The 14,366-nt window shown below is 43.1% G+C and overlaps 1 protein-coding gene across 4 annotated transcripts in view; it reads left to right on the forward strand.

Annotated features, from left to right (window-relative positions):
- The window catches only part of Megf11 (multiple EGF like domains 11), a 281,143-nt gene extending 271,343 nt beyond the window's left edge, over positions 1–9,800 (forward strand). For 2 of the 4 annotated variants that reach the window (XM_069995095.1, XM_069995096.1), the window contains 2 exons: positions 5,817–6,023; positions 6,645–9,800. In XM_069995095.1, the coding sequence (XP_069851196.1) occupies positions 5,817–6,023; positions 6,645–6,805 (368 nt within the window). In that variant the 3' untranslated portion in view covers positions 6,806–9,800. Of the gene's footprint in view, positions 1–5,816 lie in introns of all 4 variants that reach the window. The other 2 variants (XM_069995098.1, XM_069995100.1) reach the window with 1 other exon arrangement.
- Positions 9,801–14,366: the final 4,566 nt, after the last annotated feature.

A 14,366-nucleotide genomic window follows, 5' to 3' on the forward strand; every position in this document is an offset into this window, starting at 1 on the left:
CCCAGCCAGCCTGTGGGCAATTATTCCCTTGGCAATTTTCTGAGACTTTTGACTTAAACCATCCAAATTGAGACAAGCCCCCTTCCTGTATGTGAGGCTGCACACAGAGCAGACAGGTCTATTATTTCATCACTGTGACCTGGGATCTTAGTTCCTTTCTCCAAGAATGGAAGCCAGGTGTGATGGTACCTGCCTATAATCCCAGTAATTTAGGAGGCTGGGACAGAAGGATTGAGTTTGAGGCCAATCTATAATATAAAGCCAGCCTAGGCTACCTACCAAGACCCAGTTTCAAAACCACAAAACAACAAAGTAGGGATTTGTCCAAAAGATCTCTGAGGGCCTTCCCCGCTCTGAGAATGTGCATGACTCAGATGTGGAATAAGCTCAGACAGGCCCAGACACCTAATAAATGAGCACACAACTTTCCTATGTACGTTGTCATCCTGTGATTGTGATTAGGATGGTTGCTTTTCAACTCAAAACCATAAATGTAAAACCAAGCTCAGGAAAGCAGTGCCCCTGCCTCAGCACCATCTCACTCCTGTTTTATAGGCCTGGACATCTGAGCATCTGTGTGAGCAGGTAAGGCAGCCAGATTTCGTTTCACTATTCTGGCTATAATCATCCCTTAAATGAGAAAAGAGAACTGTGTACCCGAGTATTAAGGGCCAACACATCAGAACAAATGACTTTAAAAAGAAAAATGTCAGCCGGCACCAGTGGCTCACACCTGTAATCCTAACTACTCAGGAGGCTGAGATCTGAGGATCGTGGTTCAAAGCCAGCCCGGGCAAGGAAAGTCTGTGAGACTTATCTCCAATAAACCACTAGAAAACTGGAAGTGGCACTGTGGCTCAAGTGGTAGAAGTACTCGCTTTGAGCTGAAGAGCTCAGGGACAGAGCCCAGGCCCAGAGTACAAGCCCCACAACCACCAACAACAAAAAATGTACTTAGAAGTACACAGTACAGATGCTGTTGTGTAATTGCTTTGTACCACGCATTAAACTATTTCCTGAAGTTTCAAAGACAAATCAACTAAAAGTTAAGAGTCCATAGGTGAAAGAGATCTGGGCTTCAGTTCTGCTGTGTGGCGTTGACACAGCGCTGTTTGGGGTTTTGGCTTCTTTCTCTTTAAAAAGGAAAGTGTTGTCTGGGCACTGAGGACTCATACCTGTAATCCTAGCTACTTGTGGGGAGGCTAAAATCGGGAGTCTCTTGATTGAAGGCCAGCCTGGGGGAAAGGTGGCGGGCGAGTTCAGTATACCCCTTCTCAACCAATAGCTGGGCGTGGTAACACATTTGTCATCCTAGCTAAGACTGGGGTGGGGGTGGCAGGGGCGGATACAGTAGCTCTAGGCCAGCCAAGTCAGGAAAGTTTGTAACAGTCTCAACAAAAAGAAGTTGAGCATAATGAGGCACAACAATCATGCCAGCTACAGAAAGAAAGAAACAATATAGGAATGTTGAGGTCCAGGCACATATCTGGAAATGAGATGTCCTCCCTTCCCTCCCTTCCCAATCTCAAAAACAACCAGTGAAAAAAGGGCTGGAGGTTTGGCTCAGCAGTAGAATCTCTGCCTAGCAGGCTCCAAGCTCAAACCTCATTACTTGGCCCCCACCCCTACCCCCACCTCAAAGGAAGGCATTAATAACACCATCTCCAAGGCCCTTTCCAGTTCTGACCACCTAAATGTTAGTCAGTGTCCACTCTTTTTCCTGGTACTTACTATTCTACTCACTGTCCTAGGGAGGCTGAGTGAGGCTATTTATTTACACACTAAACACCCTCTGTCTCCCATTCTCCACTTTAGCACAGTAAACTGCTTCATGTTCAGCTTGTCCAGCAGGCATTTCCAAGTGCTCAAGAGGAAACCATTGTTCTCCAGCACCTTTTTTTGTTTGTTTGGCCAGTCCCGGGCCTTGAACTCAGGGCCTAGGCTCTGTCCCTGAACTTCTTTTTGCTCAAGGCTAGTACTCTACCATTTGAGCCATAGTGCCACCAGGCTCTGAGTATGTGGTACTGAGGAATCGAACCCAGGGCTTCATGCATGCTAGGCAAGCACTCTACCACTAAGCCACATTCCCAGTCCTCCAGCATCTTTTCATAGGTGGCTGCCACTTTCCTCCCTGTATGTCTCTCCTTGAAGTAACCTTGGGTTCTGAGCTAGGATCCCGTAACTCTTTCACAGCCAGTATTCTCCTTTTGACCCCAGACTACCTCTTCCCTCTCCTCATGGCCTGACTATCTAGAGAAGGATGCTGATTTATGGCTCTGGAAAGGAAAAGGCAGTGTGGCCTCTAGTATCCTAGATGCAAGAGAAAGATGTGTCTGGGTTTCCCTCTACATTTAAGTAAGTGGGACCTTAACTGGATATCAGTACATAATTTCAGATTTCCACTCACGCGGTAGGTTGGGGAAGTCATTTCCTCTCAGGATTTGTGCTTCTTTATTAAGATGTTTGGGTTCATTTTAGGAGGCCCTTGGGTCTTAGATAGCATAGAACTACCTGGTGTTTGCCAGGAAGTAGGAATTAATGTGAGCAAAATGCCAGGGACTTCATTGGACAAAGCCTTCAGATCTCATGCTAATTACAGGCCAACAAGAAGAGACTCCCCTCCAACTAGGGTAGCTAGAGTGGAAGCTTCCCTTTCTTTGCAAAATGCCCTGAAGGGCAGAGACTGGGGTGGGTATGGGCGGTAAGGATGAGGAAGTATCTAAGCCAGCTGGTTATTCCCCCTCCCTCCCCCGCAGACTGGCAGGTGGCTGACTCAGCAGAGCAGAGAGTGCCTTCTAGAAGGTGGAGCTTTCCCACTGGCCAGGCCCTTCCCTGTCCTCTGGAACTTTTCTAAGCCATTCAGTCTCTCCACTAGCTCTTGAACCTAACCTCCATCCCCCACCTAGCTTTTTTTTTTTTTTTTTTAACCATTCAGGTGTATCTCCTTCTCTAGATAACTACAATTTATGCTTTAAATCTGTGTGTGTATGTCGTGGGGCCTGAACTCTGGGCCTGGGCACTGTCCCTCAGCAATTCAGCTCAAGACTAGGTCTCTACCACTTGAGCCACAGTACCACTTCCGGCTTTTTCTCTTTATGTGGTACTGAGGAATCGAACCCAGGGCCTCATGCATGCAAGACAAGCTCTGTACCACTGAGCCACCTTCCCAGCCCCTATGTTTCAAATCTTGAAAGCAGCCTTGGTGAATGCAAACAGAGTACCATCAGCTGACTGAGGGTCTTTTTTTAAGACTTTGATCTAGAGCGTTAAGGAGCCTCCATCACCATAGCTTAATCAATCCCAGGATAACCACAAGAAGGTATAACTGAGGGCCCTCCCCCAGCAAGTGACCCATTCAGTGATAAGGAGCAGAGCTTTGGGTAACAAGATCCTCAGAGGGAAAAACATCTAGATTGTTTATCAGAGGAGACAGCAATAGAAGTCCTTCACTCCTTCCTAACATACATTCTTATCAACATTCCTTCCTGCCCTGCCCAATTCAGACACAAGTTGCTGGTGACTCATTGAAGACTAAATACTATAAAAGAGTAAGCTATCACTATTCTACAAATTTGAAAGAAAAAAGTAACCAATCACGGCCTTTAAGTAACATAAGGCTTTCAAACAACAAGGCCTGAGCCATTACTTCTTGGCTGATGAGTGCAGAGAATCCAAATTGGGATCCGTGAGTACTCTAGATTTAAAATTACCACCACTTTCTGCCACCAAGAAACAAATTACCTACTGAGAAGCAGTGACTTGGCTTGGGGCAAGCAGGTGATCCCGGCCCCACGTGACCCTTCGCCAGCAGCTGGCTTCTCGAGCCTCTTCCAGTCCTTGCTTGGAACTCACTGAAACTACTGTCCCACAACAATGCTTTCTCCTCCTCTCCAGCACATGCTACAGAGGTCATAACCTAAGACCTGACCCAAGCCAACATCTCTCGTATTTGTGGGAAGAGAGCCTGTTCTAGAACTTGCTGTGACCTGAGCAAGTCAATTCTCTACTTATAAGCAATAAGGCAGGGAAAGGGGAAAATAATTACTGTTCTACTATAGTATAGAGCATTGTGAACACCTGGAAATACAAACAGGTAAAAACATTTTGTATAAGATTGAGGAAATGCTGCTTGCTAAAATAAATAGCCCAAGAGATACCTACATTAATAGAAACTAAAACCTCTCCCAACCAGTTATGACAGAAACTCAGACTCCTCATGGTAGCACACACCTCAATCACTTCAGTCACACGGGGTGACACCCCCACGGCTCCCTGGCACATCTAGTTCCTCCCTATGTTACTTTCACTTTTTAACATTTTCATTAGCCTCCCAAGCTGGGATTAAAAAGTACAGATAAGTTATCAACCCAAAATGTTCATCCATGATAGTTTTGGTGGAAGATGTCCAAAAATGTTTCCCAGTTACTTTTACACATTTAGAGATGGGAAGCCTCTTAAATCACTCTTGACTGTCAAGCCCTTGTAATTCCATGTCTGTTTTAGGAACCGTCTGCCAAGAGCCTCTTGGCTGAGGGTCAGAGCTGTCAGGCAAGTTTATTGCTTTTTCCAGGTAGGCCCTGATTCACCTGGGATGGTGTACAGGAGGCACTGACCGTCTTTAAAGAGGAAGGGTGTAGTGGTTGAAGAAGTCCCATTTCCCTCACTGACTCTAAGGGACCTTTGTCTCATATTTGGAAACCAGTTTGCATCTCTTTGTACCCTGAAGCCTTGGATACGATGCTCAGAGAGGAGACAGGAGAGAAAGCAGAAGTTCCAAAACCCAAGGAGGCCACTGTTGAAAGGTTTCCGAGAGCAGTAATGAGAACTAGGGAGCAGTATGCTCCCCACGCCCCGACTAGGTAACAGTAACTTCCCCAGGGCTAACTTGCGACTGAGAGGCTTTTTACAACTTTAATATGCTTCATTTGCTCCCACTTGTCCAGAGCTCCTGTTAGCAGGTAGGGATAGCACTAATTTTGCCACCTAAAAGTTGCTAACTTCCTGACATCTGCTCTAACACACGTCTGCTAGCTTCCTCTGAACCAAAGCTTCCTTCCTAATCATCAGAAAACTCGTTAAAATAGCACAGAAAACACAGGCCAAGGAGTCACAATGCATGGGTTCAAGACTTGGCACTGATATTTACTGCTGTGTGCCTTTAGCCAATCACTTTATCTCTCTGGGTCTTTATCCCATAAAATATAAATTATCATATGTAAAAATAAAAACCTATGGGCTGGGAAGGTGGCTCAGTGGTATGGGAAGGTGGCTCAGTGGTAGAGTGCTTGCCTTGCATGCATGAGGCCTGGGTTCCATTCCTCAGTACCACATAAGCAGAAAAAGCTGGACGTGGCGCTATGGCTCAAGTGGCAGAGTGCTTGCCTTGAGCTGAAGAGTGCAGGGACAGCACCCAAGTCCAGAGTTCAAGTCCTATGACTGACCCAAAAAAACCCCTTAACAGTGGGGCTGGGAATGCAGCTCAAATGGTAGAGTGCTAGCCTTGACCAAAAAAGCAGCTCAGGGACAGTGCCCAGGCCAGTGTTCAAGCCCCATAACTGGCCAAAAACAAAAACAAAAAAACCAACAAAACAACCTATATGAAAGTACCATGAACATCTTGAATTTAAGTCTGTGGGCAAAGAGCTCTGCCTCCTTAATCAAGTATTCCTTAAGACATTTAACAGGCAAATAAATCCTCCATTCCCAGAGGCTCTTCAGGCCCCAGGAACCTAAACATGTATGAACTCAAAAGTCTCTAGTATTTAAGTGAAGACTTTTGTCCTGGCTTGTACTAAGAAATCTCTCTTGCCTTGCAGATTACATGAAAGATTCCGCGTGCAGTTCTAGTACTTGCTCCTTGAATAGCAGTGAAAACCCTTACGCCACAATTAAGGACCCGCCCATCCTCACCTGCAAGCTTCCAGAAAGCAGCTATGTAGAAATGAAGTCACCTATGCACAGGGGGTCTCCGTACACAGATGGGCCATCCTTGTCGACATCTAATAAAAATATATATGAAGTTGGTAGGTGTCTCGAATAAGTGACGCAGTGCAAATCAGGTCAATAGTGCAGCATCACGTGCAAGCCAGCCCTTTACTCTCACCCTGCCTTGACATCACCTTTCCTCGGTTGCTTTCCTAAGGATCCCCCAGGTGAAACCTGTCTCGTCCAAGACTGCCCTCCCACTAATGCAGGAAATCAAAATTGTGTGCCAGCTCTGCTGGGAAAAACTACTGCAACTAATCTGAAGCAGGAATAGTGGGTGTGGGAAATAGTTACATACAACTGACAGAAATTCCGGTTTGAAAAAGAAAACAGTCAAAACTGGTATTTGCAAGTTTCTCAGTTACCTTTTTCTACCTTCTCCCAATTTAAACTATGTTTCTGGGCACATTGAGAAGAGCCTGCCTCTAAGGCATCCTAATTCTCTTGGTGTTGACCTGGGGCTGGGATTCTGACAGCACAGTCCCTTCCCTTGGTTTTCCATCTCTTGAGCAAGCTTCAGTCCCAGTTCTCCAGTTTGTCATAGATTCATAAACCCTTAGCTCTTCTCCCCACCAGTTGAAAACAAAACTCTCTTCCCTCTCAACAAGGCAACCAAAGCTAATCTGTTCTCTGAACTCATTTTTCACTATATTCCTTAGAGCCCACAATCAGTGTGGTCCAAGAAGGCCTCGGTCATAACTCCAGCTATATCCAGAATCCATACGACCTACCTAAGAACAGCCATATTCCTGGTCATTATGACCTCCTCCCAGTAAGACAGAGCCCTGCCAATGGGTCCTCCCGGGACATGCAGTCGTAAGAGGGATGAGCTTCTCTCTTGCAGTGTGCTCTGCTGAACTTTCTCTGACTCACGAAAGAAGACAATCCCTGACTTGAAATAACGGTGCAGATTGACTCCAGCTGCAGGTTAGTTATTATGTGCACCTGGAACAAAAGAAGAGCTTCCAAGTGGAACTGGGCTGATGGTTCAAGGACATACATTCAGAAGGGCAAATCCTCTCACCCATCTCCTGCCCACCCCCAAATGCCCTGGATTGTATGACTTTTTTTTTAAGCATATAAGGTACCGCTGCTTATCAACATCAGCTAAATATAGCTAATACATATATATATATTTAATATTTGGAAACATGATGCTTATAAGCATGTATTAGAGGTTTTGGAAACCTTTCTAGAAGAAAAAAAGGTATGGGGGAGGAGACAGGATCATTTGAAAAGCACCCAAAATGTGTATGTGCTTTTGGTTTGTGACCTGTTTCACTGTAGTTGGCTAGAGCCAACGAGTATGTAGCTATGTAGTGTTGATCCTAAACTACCTGTACATTTGGGTCTCATACATCAAATTACATTGGCCAAGATCAGAATTTAAGGCATAGTGTAATGTTGATCTCTTCTGTTTTAAAACAGGGTTTTAATAAATATGCCCCTTCAGTGACAATAAGAAAAATGAAAGGCCAGGGGGTAAGAGTAGGAACTTCAAGTACACAGTTTCCTCCAGTCTACAATGATTTCTAGGCCAGCATTACCAAATTTTTCATTTACAGTTTCAGAATATTACAAGTCTCTCTTGACCTTGTCACATGGACTTAGTTCATTCAACACCTGAGTCGTTGCAATGTGAGAGCACTGAGATGGAAGGCGGTCCTGGCGTGATTAGGATTACCTCTGCCTAGAAACAAGAGATTTTGCCTCCCTTGTTTATTTAATAGACCTCCTTGACTCAGAAAAGCACCTGCTTTCAGGCAATCTTCATCAGCTTTGAGCCTGATATATACAAAGATAGACACAGCTAGTTTATGTTGCTTAATGTATGTTATGCTTTTTGATGGAAATCAATGATCAAAGAAAGCATTATAACCAGTTGCTGGGATGCAATGTAAAAACTTTAAACAGCACACGAAAGTATGAAATGCTTCTACATTAAAACCACCATCTTCTGAGCTAGCCATATATGTATGTACTCTGTGGCTCTTAGGCTCCAGATCCCAGTGTTCAACATACATCTATGCCTCCTGTTATATAAACTGAGGCCTGGATGATTCCAAACAGAGCCAACTCTTGAGCCTGAGAGGATCCCTTAGCAGAAACTTTTTAAAAAGCCAGGCAGCGGTGGCTCACACCTGTATTCCTAGCTACTCAGGAGGCTGAGCGCTGAGGATCAAGGTTCAAAGCCAGCCCTGGCAGAAAAGTCCATGAGACTCTTATCTCCAATTAACCACAAGAAAACCAGAAGTGGTGCTGTGGCTCAAGCAGTAGAGCGCTCGCCTTGAGCTGAAGAGTGCAGGGATAGCATCCAAGCCCAGAGTTCAAGCCCCACAACCAACAAAAAAAAAAAAAAAAAAAAGAAATTAAAAAAAATAAATAAATAAAGGGCAGCCAGGCTTAGGTGGCTCACACCTATAATCCTAGCTACTTAGGAAGCTGAGATCTTAGGATCTCGGTTCAAATACAGCCTGGGCAGAAAAGTCTTAATCTCCAACTAAGCTCCAGAAAACCAGAAGTTGTGCTGTGGTTCAGAGTGGTAGAGTGCTAGCCTTGAGCAAAAAAAAAGCTCAGGGACAGTGCCCAGACCCTGAGTTCAAGCCTCACAACTAACTAAAAATAAAGGGCAAACCAGAGAAGCTAATGGCCACTCTGGGCCATTCCTTTCTCTCATTAAGAATCCAGGCAGTGAAAAAAACAAAAAAACACCTACTGACACTTTTTGAGTCTATAGAAGATGAACTAAATGACTATAAAGCTGGAGTACTGCTATAGGAAGTAGAGGAGTTCTGAAAGCCTTGTTACAAATTGGGTCAACCATAGTACTCCATTAGTTTAGGTAATAATCAGCAAAAGGAAGAAAACAAATTTAGCAAATCCTCACCCTACCCCTACACGTCACTCAAGGCATAAGGCAATGTTAGCTTTAGAGGAAACTATATAATGCTTACATGAATGCTGCATGTGTGCATGGAAGCGAGTGATCAGCAATAGTGAATTTACTTTCCCCAAAATAAGCCTTATTAAAATATAAGTACTAGAAAACTGCTTTATAGACCCAAGTAAATATTTCTCATACATATGTGGAAAGAATCTAGGTAAGAGACTTACCTCAGTATTTCAAGGCCGCAGTGAAACAGGGATCGGCAAGGAGAAAGACCATCTTCAATCCCAGGTCTTATCTTCTTCCCTTATCCTGCATGAACATAACTGCTACTGGCAAACTATAAACACTCAGCATCACTCAAGTTTCACCTCTTGGCAACTGCCTTCAAGCAAAAAGTATCCAGAATCAAGAGGTAGAATAGCTAGAGTACTGTGTGTCTTAGATTTCACAGCTCTTTATCCCCCCCATGCATGAAAAAGGGGAGAAGCAGAGAGTGATACGGAGCTCTCACACCCCTTCAGCTCTAGTGTTCCAAGAGTTTCAAAGTCATGTAATACAATTCAATTAGGCAACAGGAGAAGAGAAAGGCAGAAGGTGTGGTTAATCTGTGGCTGCCTTCACTTTGCCTAGGAGTTAGTGGTAAAAGACACTTCTATTTTACAGAACAACTGTTGGAAACTTCTGTTTAGCAGTCACAAAGAGGGTGGTGGTCAGCCTAAGCTTGTGCACTGTGCTTTTTTATTGGTGATATGGAAAGATTTACTCAATTATTTTTCAGAAATTAAATTTTCAACCAAGTCAATCAATATGCATACAATTCAAATAAATAAGGAAAACACAATGATTGTACAATAGCATAAGAAGACATGGCAATACTTTTTTTAAAACCACAGATTTGTAATATATTTGTTCACTTGCAGAGGGATGGTACCTGTACAAAAATAAAATGAATTTCTCAAATTTAAGAAGAGTATCTATTGTTGTGCTGCAAACTAAAAATGTGTCTGTAATCTATACTTCAGGTTTAACCTGTATTTTTGTGTGATCAAGTGAAAATTATCCCAATAGAGGTTTGAAAATAAGGCAAAAAGGTTGATAAACAAAGGCCAATCCCTGCAGTTTCTGCACTCAAGGAGATTCAAGAATGTACAGGGCACTGGTGGCTCACACCTATAATCTTTGCTACTCAGGAAACTGAGATTGAGGTTTAAAGCCAGTGTGAGGAGGAAAGTCCCAGTGATGCTGATCTCCAGTTAACCACCAAAAAGGCAGGAAATGAAACTGTGGTTTAAGTAGTAGAGCACTAGCCTTGAGCACAAAAGGGATGGGATCCAGGTCAAGTTCAAGCCCCAGGACTGGCACACAAAAAAAGAAGATCCAAGAATAGGAAAGGGAAGACGGAGGAAGCCCTTTATACTGTTGCAACAGACGGGATGGACTGATGGCTATATGGGGTTTCACTATGCAGTTACTCACACTTTCATATGAGTAATGGTTCTGACAGGATTGTGGAAGAATGAGTGATGTAAATATAAGCAAAGCATATTTCCTCTCCTTGTGGATCTTAAATGGAGGGCCCTGGTAATTAGTGGGTACTGACTATTTTCTTCCCTGACTTGCAGAGCTATAAAGACCAAGTAGTGGTCCAACACAAACCCACAGAAGGTGAAAACTCTCATCTTCAGCTTCAATTGTCAGAGTCCTTTCTCATTCTAACTTCTGCCTTCCAAGCCACTGTTTACCTAGCAAAAATTGTCTATCCCAGAGTTTGTAAGAGCCAGCGGGGAGGATCTCAGATCTTAAAAACTACTATTATTTTAGGTGTCATTACAATGTAAACAACAAGTAGTTATCTAAAGACCCTGTCTCTCCTCCAGAGTTGATTTCACCAAAGCCCACAGAAACAGTATTGCTTCATTTCAGACATTTATCATACTCTTATAATAACCTTGGACCCATGTGACAAAAGGCTTTGGCAGGGCTGGGAAGTTGGCTCAGTGGTAGAAGCGCTTGCCTTGCAAGCCTGAGGCCCTGGGTTCGATTCCTCAGCACCACATAAGCAAAAGGAAAAAAGCCGGAAGTGGTGCTGTGGCTCAAGTGGTAGAGCGCTAGCCTTGAGCTGAAGAGCTGAGGGACAGCGCCCAGGCCCAGAGTTCAGGCCCCACGACTGGACCCAAAAAAAAAAAAAAAAAAAAAAAAAAAAAAAAGGCTTTGGCAGAGAGGGCAGCATAAAGGCTAACAGACTCTCAAAGATATGACAAGGGACACACCACTTCCCTAGAGACATCTGACAAATGCTGAGACCGGAGGTTATTGGGGAATGGGTGCTAAACACAGTACTCTTACTCTGTGGGATAGGGAAGGTAACAAGGTCTGAGACTCTATGGTTTGAAAGAAAGGCTAAGTTCCCGTGACTTAAAACAGGAAAGGAATCCTACTGGCTACGAGTTTTTACTACCATAGTAGGGTACTAGAAAAAGAGTACTTAACAGCCAGAATACATAACATTTTATATTCACATCTGTGTCAAGCCTTCAGTTTAAACTGAATTCAAATACTGCTGGTACAATTAATTAGATTGCATGAACACTCCCAAACTGTACTTTATATAATGTGTGAGCACACATAAACTTGGGTTTAATCACTAATTCTATTGGATAGCTGGTTCTGTGGACTGATCTACCTTCTTGTAGATTCCTATTAAAGAGATCATTTAAAAAATGAAATACAATTTTTTTTAAGTTCTGTCCCAATATATTTTAAAGTACACATTAAAAGCCAGCAAAATTTTAACAGCTTTAACAGTCTGCTGTTGACAGTACTCCTGGTCCAGTGCTCCCCCAGCACATCCCATACTTGGGTACATATTTTTTAAATTGGCATTTTGCAAATACTTTGAAAACTTTCATCTTATTTAATGGAAACAACATGGAAATAAAGAACATTTTAATCCACTTATTGTAACAAAACCAAAAGCATTTTACAAAGTGCATACTTATCTGTAAATTAAAAAACTGAGTTAGAAATTACAATTTGGCCTTAGACACCTGAAGAGGGCTCATTCAGATAATTACAGAATTTAAGTTGGGATGTCCCCCAGCCATGATCTAACCTTGTCTTGTCACTAGTTGGAAGAACAAGAGCTCAGAGATGACAAAAGCTGTGACTACAATCAGTATGCACTAGCTACTTTTCAATATTTTCACTCACACAGAATTGAGCATATTGTCAATGCATGCCTAGAATGCAACATTCTTTCAAATATTCTTTTTCTTCAGCTCAATTTTCAGGAAAATGGACACCCTCTATTAAAACTATATCTGAGCCACACATAGGTAGAGCAACATTAGCATGTCCTATCTACCACTTTATTATCGCCATCAGCCCACAGTTTGGGAGAACACAACCAGTTTAAATATTAGAATGACAACCGAGGTTTATCTGGCATACTGGACAGGCACGTGGGAAAGTGGGACCTGTCCATCCTAAAAGAAGGCATGGAAGGGCTGGGAAGGTGGCTCAGTGGTAGAACGCTTGCCTTGCATGCTCGAGTCCCTGGGTTCAATTCCTCAGCACCACATAAGCAAAAAGAAAAAAGCCGGAAGTGGCGCTGTGGCTCAAGTGGTAGAGCGCTAGCCTTGAGCTGAAGAGCTAAGGGACAGCGCCCAGGCCCAGAGTTCAGGTCCCACGACCGACAACAAAAAAAAAAAAAAAAAAAAAGAAGGCATGGAACCAGAACCGCCCCAACCAGGAGGAAAATGTGGTCTCTCTTACAGCACCAGTATCAGAGCACCGTCTGGTGCTCTGCTAACCCATTAATAACTCATGTGTTAGAAAGTGCGCCTTTTAGACTCTCTTCTGTTTTCTTTTACATGGCAAATGGAGGACTTACATATTCCTAAACAAAATTTACATTTTGGCTTGAACTTTGTCAAATTTATGTTGTGTAAAGATACCAGATAAGGGCTGGGAAGGTGGCTCAGTGGTAGAGCGCTTGCCTTGCATGCATGAGGCTCTGGGTTCAATTCCTCAGCACCACATAAGCAAAAAGAAAAAAGCCGGAAGTGGCATTGTGGCTCAAGTGGTAGAGCGCTAGCCTTGAGCTGAAGAGCTGAGGGACAGCGCCCAGGCCCAGAGTTCAGGCCCACGACCGGACCCCCCCCCCAAAAAAAGATACCAGATAATCATTTTTCATTTTCTCCCATGTTAAAATAATAACATTTGAAACTCTGTAAATCAAAAACCTAACAATCTAAATATGATAGTAAAGACAAAAACTAAGATGTTCTTTTTCCCAGTGGTGAAAGAAAATATGACTAGCTCTGATGCTATCCAAACTCTGAAGAAGTCTAACTTTTATGTGCATAACAAAACACTTTGGAACTTAAAAGACCTATGGAAAAAGTCACCAGCTGGTCCCTCACTTTAAAATTTTGATGTACTCAATGCAATTTCCCTTACATAGTGGCAACCACTATTAAAGGAATACCACAGAGCACACTTAGAGAACAATGACACAAATTTAAGTAAAATTGTAAGGCTAACTGACTATTCAGGAGAAGACAACAGGCTAGAAGGACTCAGAGCTAAAGTAACTGAAAAGCTGATGACTTATGCCTATAATCCTAGCCACTGAAGAGGCTAAGATCTGAAGATCATAGTTCAAGACAGCCTGGGCAGCAAAGTCCCTGAGACAATTCTCCAATTAACCACCAAAAAGCTGGAAAAGGAGATGTGGCTCAAGTGGCAGAACACTAGCCTCCAGCACAAAAGCTCAGGGACAGTGCTCAGGCCCTGAGTTCAAGCCACAGGACCAGCGATAGGACAGACAGACAGACAGACAGAGTGTTTTTTTGTTTTTTTGTTTGCCAGTCCTGGGGCTTGAACTCAGGGCCTAGGCACTGTCCCTGAGCTTCTTCTGCTCAAGGCTAGCACTCTACCACTTGAGCCACAGTGCCTTCTGGCTTTTTCTGTTTATGAGGAACTGAACGCAAGGCTTCATGCATGCTAGGCAAACACTCTACCACCTTCCCAGCCCCAGGTAGATAAAATTATAAAACTGTTTCTAAGACAATTTGTCTTCTGAGGGACTACTCAAAAGAAAGACTTGTTGAAATGCAGTCATTTTCTATACCTAATGTTGTTTGGAATGCTAAAATCTAACCATGCTTAAGCAATATTTAAGTTTATCCCTGGTAAAAATTAAAAGTTACTTTGTTCATTTGTGATTCATTACTTACTTTCTCTTTTTAAAGTAATTTTGTGGGAAAAAATACTAGCAATTTTGAATAAAACAGATGGAGCGTTTTCCTGGGTCTGAAAACATTTAACATACATAGACTTCTTCATTAATATTTCTAGTAATACTTTTCCCAAGAAAAGTGCACTTGAACTACAGGTCTAAAATCAAACCTGAATTCACACTGACACCTCCAACTCTTACGTTATCTCCATAATGCAATGACCTATGTTCTTACTCATCAGAATCAAG

The sequence above is a fragment of the Dipodomys merriami genome, unplaced genomic scaffold, assembly GCF_024711535.1.
Source record: "Dipodomys merriami isolate MVZ:Mamm:240054 unplaced genomic scaffold, mDipMer1.0.p SCAF_48, whole genome shotgun sequence".
In the NCBI taxonomy this organism is placed as follows: Eukaryota; Metazoa; Chordata; class Mammalia; order Rodentia; family Heteromyidae; genus Dipodomys; species Dipodomys merriami.